The sequence below is a fragment of the Alexandromys fortis genome, unplaced genomic scaffold (genome assembly GCF_014885135.2).
Source record: "Alexandromys fortis isolate MF-2015 unplaced genomic scaffold, M_Fortis_MF-2015_v1.1 scaffold_142, whole genome shotgun sequence".
NCBI lineage: Eukaryota > Metazoa > Chordata > Mammalia > Rodentia > Cricetidae > Alexandromys > Alexandromys fortis.
The window spans coordinates 297,294-311,835 of NW_026068057.1; the positions used below are offsets into that span (position 1 = coordinate 297,294).

Sequence of the window (14,542 nt, forward strand, 5' to 3'; positions counted from 1 at the left end):
GGTTTTAAATTTACTTTTAAAATTCTAATTTTAAAATTAGAAATTAACAGTATGATATATTTACCAGAATTCTCATTCTAAGAGCACACTAATTTCTAGTTTATTTATAGAATTTACGCAATTCAGTCCTTCATTAGTAGGACGGTGAATGACAGCCACATGACTAGGTGTTCCTCCTGCAACAATCCTATGCTACTCTATTTGGTTCCTGTTCTATTTGGTCCCAAATATAAATAATCCTTAGTGTGTCATTCATATAATTAGGTTCCAATATCATTTTGATATGACAATTATTAGTGGAATTATGACTGTTTGGATTTTCTGTGAAGCAAATGAAAAGTGAGTAGATATTATCTGGAGCTGCTCCCTACTTCTTACAGACTAATTTGAGTGACTCATCTACAGAGAGAGCAGGAATAGATTAAATGACAAGCTAACTAAATATCAGTACAAATGAATGCAGCTTCTCGCCATCATTTAATGTGGTTGAACCTGAAGACAGTGATATGTTAAAAAAAGACTCTTCTTTTACCTCTTTACCTCCTTAGGTAGAGGAACAGCAAAGTAAAAACACATTAAAAGATTTAGTAATAGATGCAGCATGGTTATGTCTGGCACATGTTGAAGCCTCTTGTTTTTAATTTCCCCTGGAAAGACTTCAGCAATGAGTGAAACACCATTTAGTAGTGTAGATATTAAAATATTTGACACTGTTTAAATTCTTTCTTTTTTTAACCTTTATTCTATCAGATGTTATTTTTAATATTCTCGATATAATTTATTTCTGCGAGGTAAAGATTTAGTTTTTGTTTATTTTACAGATATTCTGGCCTACCTTAAGGAATCTATTTGTTCCAGTTTTTCTAAACTGCTGGCTTGCCAAACATGCATTGGAAAATATGATTGTAAGTAATAAAATCAAAGTAAAAAATAAAAATATTTTTAGCATCCACTATCTTTTACTTATTTTTAATGTCTAAATAGAAAAAGATTATTTGGCCTCTATTCCTTTGCAGTTCCAACTATGTCTATAAATTTACATACCATACAGAATTTGTCCAATTTGAAGGTTATTAAAATTTTAGATATTTTTATTTAAAAATTTTACCATAATTGTCTCAAAAAGTTTTATTTAATGTCTAATGGTAAACTGCTGCTAAGTGCTTAATATACTCTATAGATTACATAATTAATTAATATAGCCAGTTAATATAAGGTAAGTGATTTTTCTCCTATATTCGAATAAGAATGAAAATCTGTAAAATGCTTGCATTCCCTAGGTATTCAAGGCTTCAGTTTTGAAAAGAAAATAGTTGAGGCCGTTTGAATTCATCAATTCAGCACCTAACTGATGTTTACACAGGTCCAAAGGTTTGAGCAGTGTCTCCAAATAGGAGCCTCCTTCAGTTTTAAGGCTATCTGCTCAGGCATACGTGGCTCATAGTTCATAAGCCTCAGCTTTCAAATTACTTAGGAATGTTTTTGTCTACTATTTCAAGTTTCATAAAAATGTGGGGTTTTGTCGGGCCCTTTCAGAACGAGTGCCTCCTCATTTGTGATCATTCTCTTAGACTCAGTTATGGTGAGTCGAGTGGCAGATGTAACTCGGAAAGCTGAGATGGGAAAGACATGAAAAATCCCCAGCTATGCTGTAGTCACCCTCCCCATCCATCCAAGGTTGATGCTCTTTGGAAGGAATCGTTTATACCTATGACCTGAAAGTGTTCGCCACTGTTTTCAGCACTTACAAGCAAGTTGTTAGCCATTGATTAGTCAGCCTATCTTTATTCAAACGCTATTGTGTGTCTGGAATAAGGCACTTTGCTGTGACCAATATCTGATGGAAAGCAGTTTAAGGAAAGGAAGATTTACTTGGTCTACTCTTCCGAGGATTCCAGTGCGCCACAGTATGGAAGGCGTTGCATGGCCACAGGAAAGTTATTTCAACAACTGCCTGGAGTGCTGGGTCGCATCTTGGTTTGGAGTCAGGAAGCAAGGCAGTGGGTAGGAAGTGGGACCCAGATTTACAGCAGGGCCTCACCTCCTAAAGTTCTCACAATCCTCCTAAATACTGCCACCTGCTGAGCACCAAGTGTTCAAATACGTGAGTCTTTGGGGTCATTTTATATTCAAACCATAACATTTTGCCTTTGACCCACATAGGCTCATGACTTGCTCACAAAGCAAAATGTGTTTGTTTCTATTTCAAAAGTCCCTATTTGTTATGTATCTAACAAGGCTCAAAGTCTGAGCTCTTCTAAATTCAAAGGCAATTACTCAATTGTAAGGTGCTAAAAAAGTCAGATTCTTCTAATATACAATTCCAGATTAGTATTTGCATTACCAGTGGGTTATGGCCACAGCAAAGAAACGTTTACCAAAGTAGGACCAAACCTAGCAGGAAAATGTGAAATCCTGAAGCTTTGTGTCCAACACCTAAGGTTTTTGCTATAAATAGCTCAGCTCAAATAGTAGCCCTGATATTAATGGTTACTATTTGTAGAACACATAAGCCCTCTCTCTATCAGGAACCTGGCTACTGCTTTTCTTAGTGGAAACCCAGCTTCTGTCCATCTCCTGCGTTGTGTTTTCTCCTTTTACTTTACTTTTCTGCATTCATTTAGCTTTCTCCATTACTTTTTCTAGAAGTTATTTGGACTTCACTGTTATAGCTACATTTGGTGGCCTCTTGAGGCCACCTTGCAAAGATTCCATTCCTGCCATGCATTTCCTAGCTACACTGGCCATTTAAAACTGGGGTTTGAGATTATGTGATTCCCTCAATCTGACATTTTCATGCTTCCAAAACCAGTAGTGTTTGATGAGGTTTTCAATTTTTGCCTCCTCCAAGCAAGGCAAGCAGCAACTTCACCTGCAGACCCTGCAGAGAGCACTAGTTGACCTTTAGGGTGCTAATCTGTTTAGCAGTTTTAGCTGCTTTTTGGCACCCTTGCTTTCAATTTAAGTTCACTTATTTTACCATCAATTGATACATTAAATTGAAGACATCTTTCTTCTGCAGGTGTTGCTCTTTCTCAATGAAACCTGCATAAGAACAGTTGATTGTAACAATATTGGTCTACTGAAAATTCAGCCTCGCTGAAGTTATCAGGGCATAGGCAGCAAGCTTCTAGATTTGCTTTCTGAATACCACAGCCATGGCCTCCAGCCCTGTTCTCTCTCGAATTATTGTCCTCCTCTGAAGTCTCGTGATCGTCTTCCACCCCACTACCTGGAAAACCCATTAGTTTCTGGTTAAATCATTTTAGAAATTCTCTGGCCCAGAATTCAAAGGTCCCCCACATTGCATTTGTGAACTAGTACAAAGGAATAATATCTATATTATCTGGTTTATAACAGAAACAAACTCACTTCTGAGTACTTTTTTTTTTCTGTTTCTTTTGTTACTATGACCAAACACCTGAAGAAAAGCAAATCATTAAAGAAAGGGTTGGTTTGGTTTATACTTCCAGAGCCCTTTTCATCATCAAAGGGAAGGTATGGCTGGAAAATATGACTGGTCATATTGCTACTGTAGTCAGTAAGCAGGGAGTCAGCAGGAAGTGGGATTGAGCTCTAAGTCTCAAGTTCTCCAATGATAGATTTCTTCAGCGAGGATCCATATTCTAAGGATTCCACTGCTGATTTGGTAAGATGGATTTGTGGGTGAGGACTCCTTACTTGAGAACTTGAGTTCTATCCATGAGGTTGAAGGAGACACTGAAGTGCAAGTTGTCCTCCAACTTTGACACAAGGTCCATCATACTCACATGCACTCATAGAGGAGCCATGGTATCCACATGCATGCACAAATGCACACACACACACACACACACACACACACACACACATNTTTCCACAATTTTGAAGTCAATGTCCCAACTGAGGACTAAATGTTGAGACACACAAATCTATAAAGACATTTCACTTTCAAATTACAGAAGACCTACTATACTGCACACTTTAATAACATCTGATTAATTTTCTGTGCTAATGTCTTCATCTTAACAAAAATCAATCTAGTTGCAAACTTGTTTTGAAAACAAAGTGTAATTATACGAGCACACACATGTGACATGCAAAATATTGTATCTGAAAGGTTTAATAACATTGATTATATTTCAGGGAAAACTATACATGTTAGTATTAACACTTGTTTTTCATTTAAATGACTTTAAGCAGACATTATGTCAAAAAGTTTGACCTAGGAATTATCAGAATAACATTTGAGCATTAACAGCAAAAAGAGTGTTTGTAAATACACATGGAAGTAAGCCACAATTCTCAGTAAAGCACAAGGCCAATGGAAGGAAAGTTTGGGCAAACATGGCCCATGGAATAGCTCCTGCTCTCTTCCTTGCTCCAAAGAATTACCATTTGACTAAATAAACTGCTAATTAAAAAAGAAAAAAAAAAAACACCTGGTACCAAATTAATCTTTGTGAATTGCCATATATTTAGCTGTTAGAAAAATAACCCCTCCACGACAGGAACTATTAGTCCATATTCAAGAGAAATAGACAGTTTACAATGAATTCAGGATTCACATGACATGGCTGTTCGGTACTAGAGATAATATTTGGGCCAGTAAACTCAGTATTTGTTTACACAACAGTCATAGTGTAATCTACTACCAAAAACTAAAATAATGAACTGTGATTATTTTATTAATGACATTTATTTTCTCATGCTTTCCTGATTATGGGATGGATAAAAGTGAATTGCTAAAGATTTGATACTAACAGAATTTTTTTTTAAGTTCATAGAAATGATTCTCCATTGTTAGATCTAGAAAACATCAGTTCTATGAGACTGCTCCTGGTACAACATACCATACTTTTTACAATGAAAATTTTTATGAGCATTATTACACTGGAATAATAATAATAATATAGCATAATAAATATCTAAGCCAATTACAGTCTTATTTTTTTCATTATCAAATACTACACATCGTGTATGCTGTACTCTGGTTTCTCTGTGGCTTTGGAGCCTGTCCTGGAACTAGCTCTGTAAACCAGGCTGGTCTCGAACTCACAGAGATCCGCTTGCCTCTGCCTCCCGAGTGCTGGGATTAAAGGTGTGTGCCACCATCGCCGGGCCTAACAGAAAATTTTGAATACAATATAAAAAACAAATTCTGCATTTGAATTTAATACTTTTAATTATTTCTGTAATTACTGATGACTAATTGATAAATAAACTAAATAAAAAATTGATAAATGCACACAAGTCATAGGTGAGATTAACCAATTTTATATTTTATTTAAATTGTCACATAGTAGTAAGTCAGTGGACAAAAATTTATGTTATTAAATATTTCATTGTAGCAGTATTTAATCAATATTTCTAAAACTGATTTTAGAGACATTATTTTTAACTATTTTCATGTTTCATATTTTTACTATAAAATCACATATGTCCATTATTTTGCATATAATAAACAAAATTTTCCAACATACATAAGCATATATAACTGTTAGTGTCCATCTTTTAGGGCATTTAAGTAATTAATATTTATATTTTTTTTAGTCACTACATATTTTATGAATGCACAGAATAGGAACGGCATTGTTCACTGTTTTGATCTGTGTTACTAGGTCTCCTTCTAAAACTTTAGTTGTCTGGGGAGACCTGTGCATGTCTGTTCAACATATACTCCTTCACTCATATTTCTTTTAATATTAAAATTACTGAAGTTAACATTAGTATCTTTTAGTGGAAAATTGCTTTCTTTTCTATGTTACAGGCTGCTGTAATTTGTGTAATTGTTTATTAGTACCTTTTCATTATAGTTCCAGCTACCTTTCACTGGTCTACTCTTTGATACTTTGCCTTTCTAAAAATTTGCATTTTCCCCATGAGATTATTACCTTTGAAAAAGGTGATTGCTTGTTTTTTTGTTTGTTTGTTTGTTTGTTTTTGTTTTGTTTTCTCTTTGATATGGCCTCTATAAAGTTCAACCTGGTTGTAAACTCACAATTTCCCTTTAATAGGTCTTTGTTTACTGAGAGAACAGTCTGCCTGCATAATCATAGTGGACTGGGTATGTCTGGGAGTAAGAAATGCAACTTGTAATCTCTTTTTTGCAAAGAATGTAAGCTGAAATTTAGTGTTCTAATGCTCTTCCCATAGTCTGTCTTTCTAATATGAATTCTATTGTAACTTCTGTCTAGATCCATGTAAAATGATAATATACATATAATTCACTTAATATACATATTATATGTACAGAGGATACATGAAATTTGAACTCATACGTATGTAGTATTTATCAAAACAAATTATATTTTTTTTTATTATTCTAGAATGATCTTCATAGAGCCATTCAGCGCACACAGTCTGCAATGTTTAATCAAGTTTTGATTTTGATATCTACATTCCTATGCCTTATCTTCACTTGGTAAGACAATTTATAGCAGTCCTCTTACTATTTTGTTTTATTTCAGTTTTTTGGAAAATTGCATCATAAATCCGTTTCAGCAATATTTGGCTAATGTAAAGTATGTTCATCATAATGCATAAAAAGTTACCTACAGAAGTGAAAGAGAATCTTTTTTAGTCTTGCAGACAAAACAAGAAAGCCTGTGTACAAATGACCTTGAAATTTATGGCAACTCTGACATTTTCTCAAATGCTGTCAACAACCAACTCAAGGATTTTGCCTTCATGCCATGGTTATCAAACACCCATTTTCCCTTCAAATCATTGGCATATAAGCAGACTCGGGTTTGTTTTCTTCAGAGCAGAGAGTTTTTGAAGAAATTGTCAATGTCCATTACTCCCCACATGTCTCTGCATAGTTTTTTAGTGTGGGACTTGTTGGAATGCTGTGGCAGGAGTCTTGGCAGTGGATTGTGAAGCCTGGCATTTTGATTAATTGTGTCCTAAGTTATTTTCTCTTTTGGAAATCAGACTTAACATTACAATGTTCTAATGTAACAGAGTATATTGTGTCTTTGGGTTCATGTATATTTTCTTGCAAGAGAAAATTAGTAAAACAATGAGCAGAATGGTGTTTGTTTCACAGGTTATAGACTCTATTTGTACTTATCTATAACATGTTTGGCCTATTTAGAATGAGGAAAAACTAGTTGCTAGTAGGAACAATCAGTCCGCACACACATTGGTACATCTGGTAGATACAAACATTGCAGTCGATATGTGTATGCAAACTTGGGTTTATTATATCTATAAGCTATTTTGTACTAGTATGTGTGGTTAATATTAAATATACTTTAAATGTGTCTATTGTATATTTTGCTCTTTGAAAAGAACATAATATTGTTAATATTTAAATATTAAAATTTGTAGATAATGTTTTTAACCTTTTACAAAAGACATTTATGATACCTCTAATAAATATCTATGTAAATAAAATCCCCAAAACCTCTAAAATAATTTCTTCACACGATACTGAAAACTCTATTAAATTAAGTGATTTCTATTGCAATGTCACTAAAAATTCTTGATCAAAATATAATAGCATATATTCAATAACAATTTTGACCTTAAGTAATTGACAAATTTAAAATCTCTATGCATATATACTAATTTTTCTGATGTTGTGAAATTGCTGAAAAATAAAATTGATGGTTTCTAAATACAATATAAAATGAATTCCATAAGGAAATGCTTATGTGTAGGGGTTGTAAATCAGTTGTACTGTAGCTGGTGACTGCTATATCAAGATAAAATTTGATTTTGAGCTATATAGAAGAGTATTTACTAATAATGAACATTTTGTGCTGTAGTCTGTCTTTGAATACTTTGTCTTACCTGATCTTTGAAACCATAACAGAAGTATAGTTGGTGCTGGAGGGATGACTCAATGCTTAAGAGCACTGTATACCAGCATGTGCTCCCCACCCACCTGCAGCTCAGAACCATCAGTATCTAGTTCCAAGTAATCCAGCACTTTCTACCTCCGGGTCACTGTACACACATGGTCTATGCACACACATGCAGGCAGATACTCATAATTTATTTAAAGTATACTTCTGGTGATGGTGGTGGTGGTGGTGGTTGTGGTGTGTGTGTGTGTGTGTGTGCTTGCGCAAAACTGTGTGCCTATTTATTATAGTTTGTATTACAGCCCTCAGCTTTACAGCAGAAAATTTAAAACATCTTTTATAATTTGAGCCTTGCAAATTCAGGAACTTATATTTAGATGCACTGGTGGTATTTGTAATGAAACTCACAATCTTAAAGTTACCTGTTTTAGAAAGCAACTATCTAGCTCTAAAACACATGTAGGCATCACAATTATTAACACTACAAAGAACTATTATTAAGCATCTGTCTGTGAGGGACACATGCTCAGTGCCAAACTGAAATAAGCATTAAGCTGCTGAGCCATTCTTTCCAGAAAATGTGTTAAAGTGTTTTCCTGTCATTGTAACAGAATTGGACTCATCTGTCCACATTCTGGCTCCCTATCCCTCTTCATCAATAATGCTCCCTTCAGAGACAGCTGGCCATTATGATTCATCTTGCATCTTGGTAACAAAGCAGTTGTAAACTGGTACATCCGGGAATCAACTGCATGACTTTAGCTCAACTATCAATATATTCTAACCAATAATAACTAGTATAATTGATAATGCATTTGCTGTTTCTAATTTTATTTAGGTAGACTTATTTTTCAAGAACCTTGCCACAAATTAATATTTTTGAATTCATATGCATATTTATAAAGTTGTTTATTTCATAGATGTAACATAAAGATCCACACAAATGGATATATTCTGGTTTGTTTTCCATTATAAAAAATTCAATAGACTTTCTCAGTCTTTATCAGTAGGAAAAAATACATTTATTTCTATGTATGATCTAGTACACATAGTTTAGTAGCAATGGCCTTTTCTTCTGCACTTATAAATGATTTTTTGAGTGACATCTTCCTAAATTATTGAGTTTTGCTGTCTTTCTTTCTTTTTCTTTCTTTCTTTCATTTTTAAATATAAGCTCTTGGGATGGGGACTGGTAGAACCTGAGTACTGTAGTTTATGAATCTGTTACAATATGATCTGCAGGTTGGTCACCATCAACAGAACATTTTCTTTTACTTTATACCATAATCAATGCACAAAATACATTTGTCTATAAAGTTAATTACTATATAACCACTCCCAGGATGATGTTGTACTAGAAAAATATAGATAACTTTACACCAATTACATTTTATGTATCTAGCAATCCAGATTTTAGGCACTGCAGTGTTTGAAAGAAAATTCCCAAAGAGAATGGCACGATTTGGTGTTATAGACATGTTGGAATGGGTGTGGTCTTGTTAAAGGAAATGTGTCACTGTGGAGGTGGACTTTGAGGTCACCTCCTGTCACCTGTGAATCAAGATGCAGAACTCTCAGCTCCTTCTTAGCACCATGTCGGATTGCATGATGCTTTGCTTCCCATCATGACTATAATAAACTAACCTCTGGGCTCTAAGTGAGTCAGAGTCATTAAATGTTTTCTTTAAAAAGACTTGCTGTGGTCATTGTGTCTCTTCACAGACATAGAAACTCAACTAAGACAGGCACCTAAATTAGGATTTAGGAAAGTTCACATATACTTATAATAGTATTACAACACATGAAGAAACTTCCATTCTAAATAAAATTCTGATTCAAAATGCAGCATTTTTGAAGTGTGATGACAGTGAATTTTTATTTTTAAACAAATGCTGAGAATAATAATTAACAAGCCAAGTTCTCAATTTGTCCCCAGATTTTAGTGGGCACTATATGTAGTAACATATTTAACCTTTGTGATCTATTGCTAATATTCCACTGCACCATAGTTTTGAGATGAAGAAACTGAAATACAGAGAGATTCAGGAATTTACTAAATTGAACAACTGTGTTATTCTCTCTGAAATGCTCCTTGATTTACTGTGTCCTGTGTTAAGAAAAATAGTACCTTCAGAGCAATAAGGATAAATACAGTATCTTTACTGCCGGTCTCTATGTCTGGAAAACTACTGTTTCTTGCTGGAGAAGTGAACACGGGAGTTCTCCCTCGAGAGAGGCAGGTGTTGTTTTTCATTTTGTGTGTCTTAGCCTCTATGAGAGTCAGCTTTCCATCTCTGTCACAATGTTTGAGATAATCTAAAAATGAAAATTTGTTTTGATTCACTGCTTCAGAATTATTAGTGCGTAGTCACTTGTTGCTTTTGGCTTGTGGCAGCACAGTGTATCATGGCAGGAGTATGTGGAGGAGAAATCCCATTTACAGTCTGTAAATCAGGAAGCATAATATTTAGGATGGGGCTGGGGTACCCAAAATCCCCCAAGACCATGGCCCACTCAATTAAACTCTGCAGTTTGTCCTTCTCTTAAGTCCCACCACATCCCTAAATCACCATGGACTGAGGATCAAGTCTTAAATACAGGGACTTTCATAATCATGTCAGACCTAAACTGTGATTAAATATATTTTTTATTATCTAGTGTGACTGCCCCTTAAGCAACGGATTCAGCTGCTGCAGCCAAGGCAGAGGGGATTATGTTCTCTCAGGCATGGACTCTTTCAAAGCTACTGAGAAATACTATCTTAAGCAAGCTAAAGAACTCACAATTTAAGGTTTAGGTGGAATTCTGCTGCTCAGAGAAGCTGAATAGCAAGTAGCTAACTTTCTCTATTCAACCTGGGTCCTTATTTCGGTTCCCACTTTAAAAGTATTGCTGCTTGTGGTTGCTCCTTACCACTTCCTGTCAGCTACTTGTTGACACAAACTTCTGCTCACAGGTTAATTTTATTTAATCAAACACATCTTTGAATTGTTAACAGAAGCAGTAGGAAAAAAAAGAACACACTTTAAAATAATATTCTTTAATATTCCCCCATTTTTCTAAACAAAAGTGAAAAATTTTAATTTCAACATAGTAAGACTACACAATAAGAATAACTACCAAGTAAAGATTACATTCACAGTGTACTCAATTCCAATTCATTTGTGTCTGATAAATTTAAGGAAAATACTTCACAATACATCCTATCTTAGTAAATTCAAATCTTTTATTTAACTTATTTTCTTTAATATTTAGAGAAAACTGCAACTATAACTGTCTGGTCTTCAACTCTATCAAAGGTACCGGGGAATAAAAAAAATATTTAAGGAAACAAAAACTGCATTGCAAACAACTTCCAAAAACTAGAGAAATGACAGAGACATCTGATCTCTTGGACAGTCACCCAAAATTCCTTTGCAATGTTGGGGCATGCATCTTCAGCCTACAGGCCCATAGTATCTGGCAGAATTTTTAACAAAGTAGGGAATTTGAAAGACTGTCCCACGTATATTGACAATTTGTAAGGCACTTTCCTCAGTGTCCTGAAGAATATCTGGCAGTTTCTTCTGTTAAACAAGAACGCCAAAGAACCACTCTGCCTTCTTTTGGCAAAGTTCAGTGGTTACTTTTCTGTGGGCCCTGCATATCCAGTTTATACAACATACTGTCAATCAGTCCAAACAAGAGCAGCTTTTTGTTCACATGGCTAGCCTTGCCACATTGAAATCAAACTCCATAAGGAGCTTTTTCAATGCCCATAATTTCTGAATTAAGTTGTTACTGCCAAAAGCAGATATGTCTCATTGTCATGAAAAGATCTAAATTAACAAAATATTTTAAATGCCATATTTTATAGGTCTTTGAAAAGTATGAAGATCACTTATCTATCTAAGATGTATTTCCATATGATCTGGAAAGCATACCTTGCTAATCTACAAATTTGATTGTTGTAGATGACTAACTATTGACCTGTGTTTTTTAATATCCTAAGTAGTACATAATAATATCTTTCAAAATTTAGAATTTTATCTTACTTTTTAAAATGAAATGCATAGGTACATTACCTTAATCATGAACAGAAACATATATAGATTATGTTGTAACAATAACCTTAAATTAGTATCAATATACAAAAATTCTTTAGAGTATAGACATATATACAGTGTACCAAAATTGACTTTGAATTTGTATCCACATACCAAAATCCATGCCAATGCAAAATATCTGAGATTAATAGTTGTGATTTTATTCTATATTCCCCTAAACATAACAAACATCCATTGCCCATCAAATAACTAAAAATCTTGAACAACCCAGCTCTTGAGAATGTGAACTTTGTATTCTCTATACTGCTTCCTGTTGAATGTGGGTGAAGTATCTTTAGTGTCCCTGAGAAAATTTTAGATAATGGCTAAGTCCTAAGAAGAACAACTATAATGTTTGTTGATAGATGTCACCTGTCATGTTTCAAGAAGTCTCTCTTGATCAAACCAGATTTACTTCAACCTGGAACAAATTCACAACCTCTTTCCTGGGGAAACAAAAGCAAAACCATTCTGCTAATTATTTTCTTATTTCCTTTTGACAAAAACATTTTTTTGACATTTTAAAAGTTAAAGAATTATTAAAATATCTAGGTTAGTTCATTTCAACAGTTCCAATTTTTAATTCCAGGCTTCTTAGCAGCTGTCTTTTACTTATCAGCATTCAAAAAATTCAAAATCAACAGAATAGCATACTGGATCCAGACTCCCTCTGTATTTCTCATTGTTATGTGGCCTTTTCTTTTATATTACTTTTACTGTCTCTTTAAAGACATTAATTTTTAAAACAATTTATTTCTTTTTATAACTTCCTTTACTCATTTATCTATTTCTTAAACTTACCATACATATTTTTAGGGGTTTTTGTTTGTTTGTTTGTTTGTTTGTTTCCTCCTGAGACACATTTAGACTTTAAGCTACAGCTAGATCTCTGTGCAGTTCCCATGACTCGCTCTGCCTGCTTCCTGGTTCCTGAGAACCAAGCTTAAAGCTTGCTTCCAAGTTGGAGGTTCCTCTCATGATGAATTGAATTTAAGCTTCCAAGAGCTATACAATGCTGATGCTTGCTCTGTGGCAGACATTTTTACTTTTGTTTTTTTTGTTCCTCTATAAACTGTACTGACTGTTCAGGGGCTCACCAGCAGGCAGTAACTTTTAAAAGAGCCATACACTTCCCGCACATCTTTTTAAGGCCCTATATGGAAATACAAGAGTCCCAAGTTGGAATTGAAAATGCTGTTGTTTGGTTATTTTTGCTATTTACTCGTTAGGGATTTTGGGGGACCCCACCACCCAGCCCCTAAATGAATTACACATCGAGGCTTATTCTTAGTTATGTGTTCCCAGCCATAGCTTGTCTTGTTTCTTAACATCTTTTATCTTAAATTATCCTATTTTTTGACTTGGGGCTTTTATTTTTCTCTATTTCTGTATACCCTTTTCTTTCCATCTTATTGCATGTCTGGTTGTGTAACTGGTTGGTTAGGTTGCTGACCCCTGAAGATCTCAACTTTTCTCTCTCATTCCCTCATCCTTTTCTCCCAGAGTTTTTCTCCTATTTATTATCTCTGCCTGCCAGTCTTACCTATTTCTTTCTCCTGCCTTGCTATTGGAAGATGAGAAAGACTTCCCACACCATTTTTGAGCTTAATTCCAAGGGTTGTAAAGAGCAGTAGCAATTGTCTTTTTACTGAGGGATCCTCTGTGGATCTTTGATAAACAACTCAAGAAAATTTATTCCTAACTTGGCACTGGGATTTTTTTTTTGAAAGCCATTTCAGCTTTATTAGTACAACCATCACTTTTCAGTTAGCTTATAAAAGTAGTAGTTTCTATCCTTAATTTTGGTTGACCATTTGTACAACTTTCTTAATTCCTTATACCCACTCTTCCATTTAACTGCCCCACTTCCACCCAACAATATTGGCTACTTTTCATTATGCATCACATGTATTTTACTGTCATCTTAGCTTTCTTCTGGCCTCTCCCAACCTGCTACATTGCATAGATCCTTGTTTTGGCACCTGGTCACTACTGACATCTCACTAAAATTAAACTTGGCCATCAAGGTTTGAACATGGAGGTCTACATATGAAAAAGATGTATGGTATCTGTCTTTCAAGGCCTGGGTTACTTCCATCATATATTTTTCCCATTGATATTTTCCTGTAGATTTTTTTTCCTTAGAGGTAGAGATCATTTTATTCCGTAAATGTAGTACAATTTTACTATACATTTGATTGTTGACAGACACCTCAGTTGACTTCATTTGCTTACTTTTATGAAGGGAACAGTACCAAACCCACATATGTAAGAATTTCTATATTAGGCTGTGAAGTTCATTGCCTATATATCCAGTAATGATTCTGGTAGGTCATATGGTATGAAATCTCTACATTGGTTTCTATAATCACTGTACAGTTTATAATCTTACCAACAAGGAATAAGGATTTTCCTTTCCCCACATCCTCACTGGCATTTATTTTCATGTATTTTCTCTATGAATGACTTTTTTTTTGAATTTCAATGTGGTTCTAATTTGTGTTTCCCAGTTGGCTAATGATATGCAACACACTTCTAAGAATGTTTATTAACCATCAATATTTCTCCTTTTGAGAACTCACTGTTAAATTCAATATTATTTGTTTTATTAATACTTATTTTTTTCAGTTTGTAAAACTATTTTAGGAAGCATTATTTTTCGTC

General features: G+C 34.4%; 1 protein-coding gene across 1 annotated transcript in view; it reads left to right on the plus strand.

Annotated features, from left to right (window-relative positions):
* Positions 1-14,542, plus strand: part of Kcnt2 (potassium sodium-activated channel subfamily T member 2) — a 351,264-nt gene that overhangs the window by 148,429 nt on the left and 188,293 nt on the right. The window contains exons 6-7 of the mRNA XM_050119976.1: positions 804-905; positions 6,309-6,403. Coding sequence (XP_049975933.1) covers positions 804-905; positions 6,309-6,403 — 197 coding nt within the window. The remainder of the gene's footprint in view (positions 1-803; positions 906-6,308; positions 6,404-14,542) is intronic.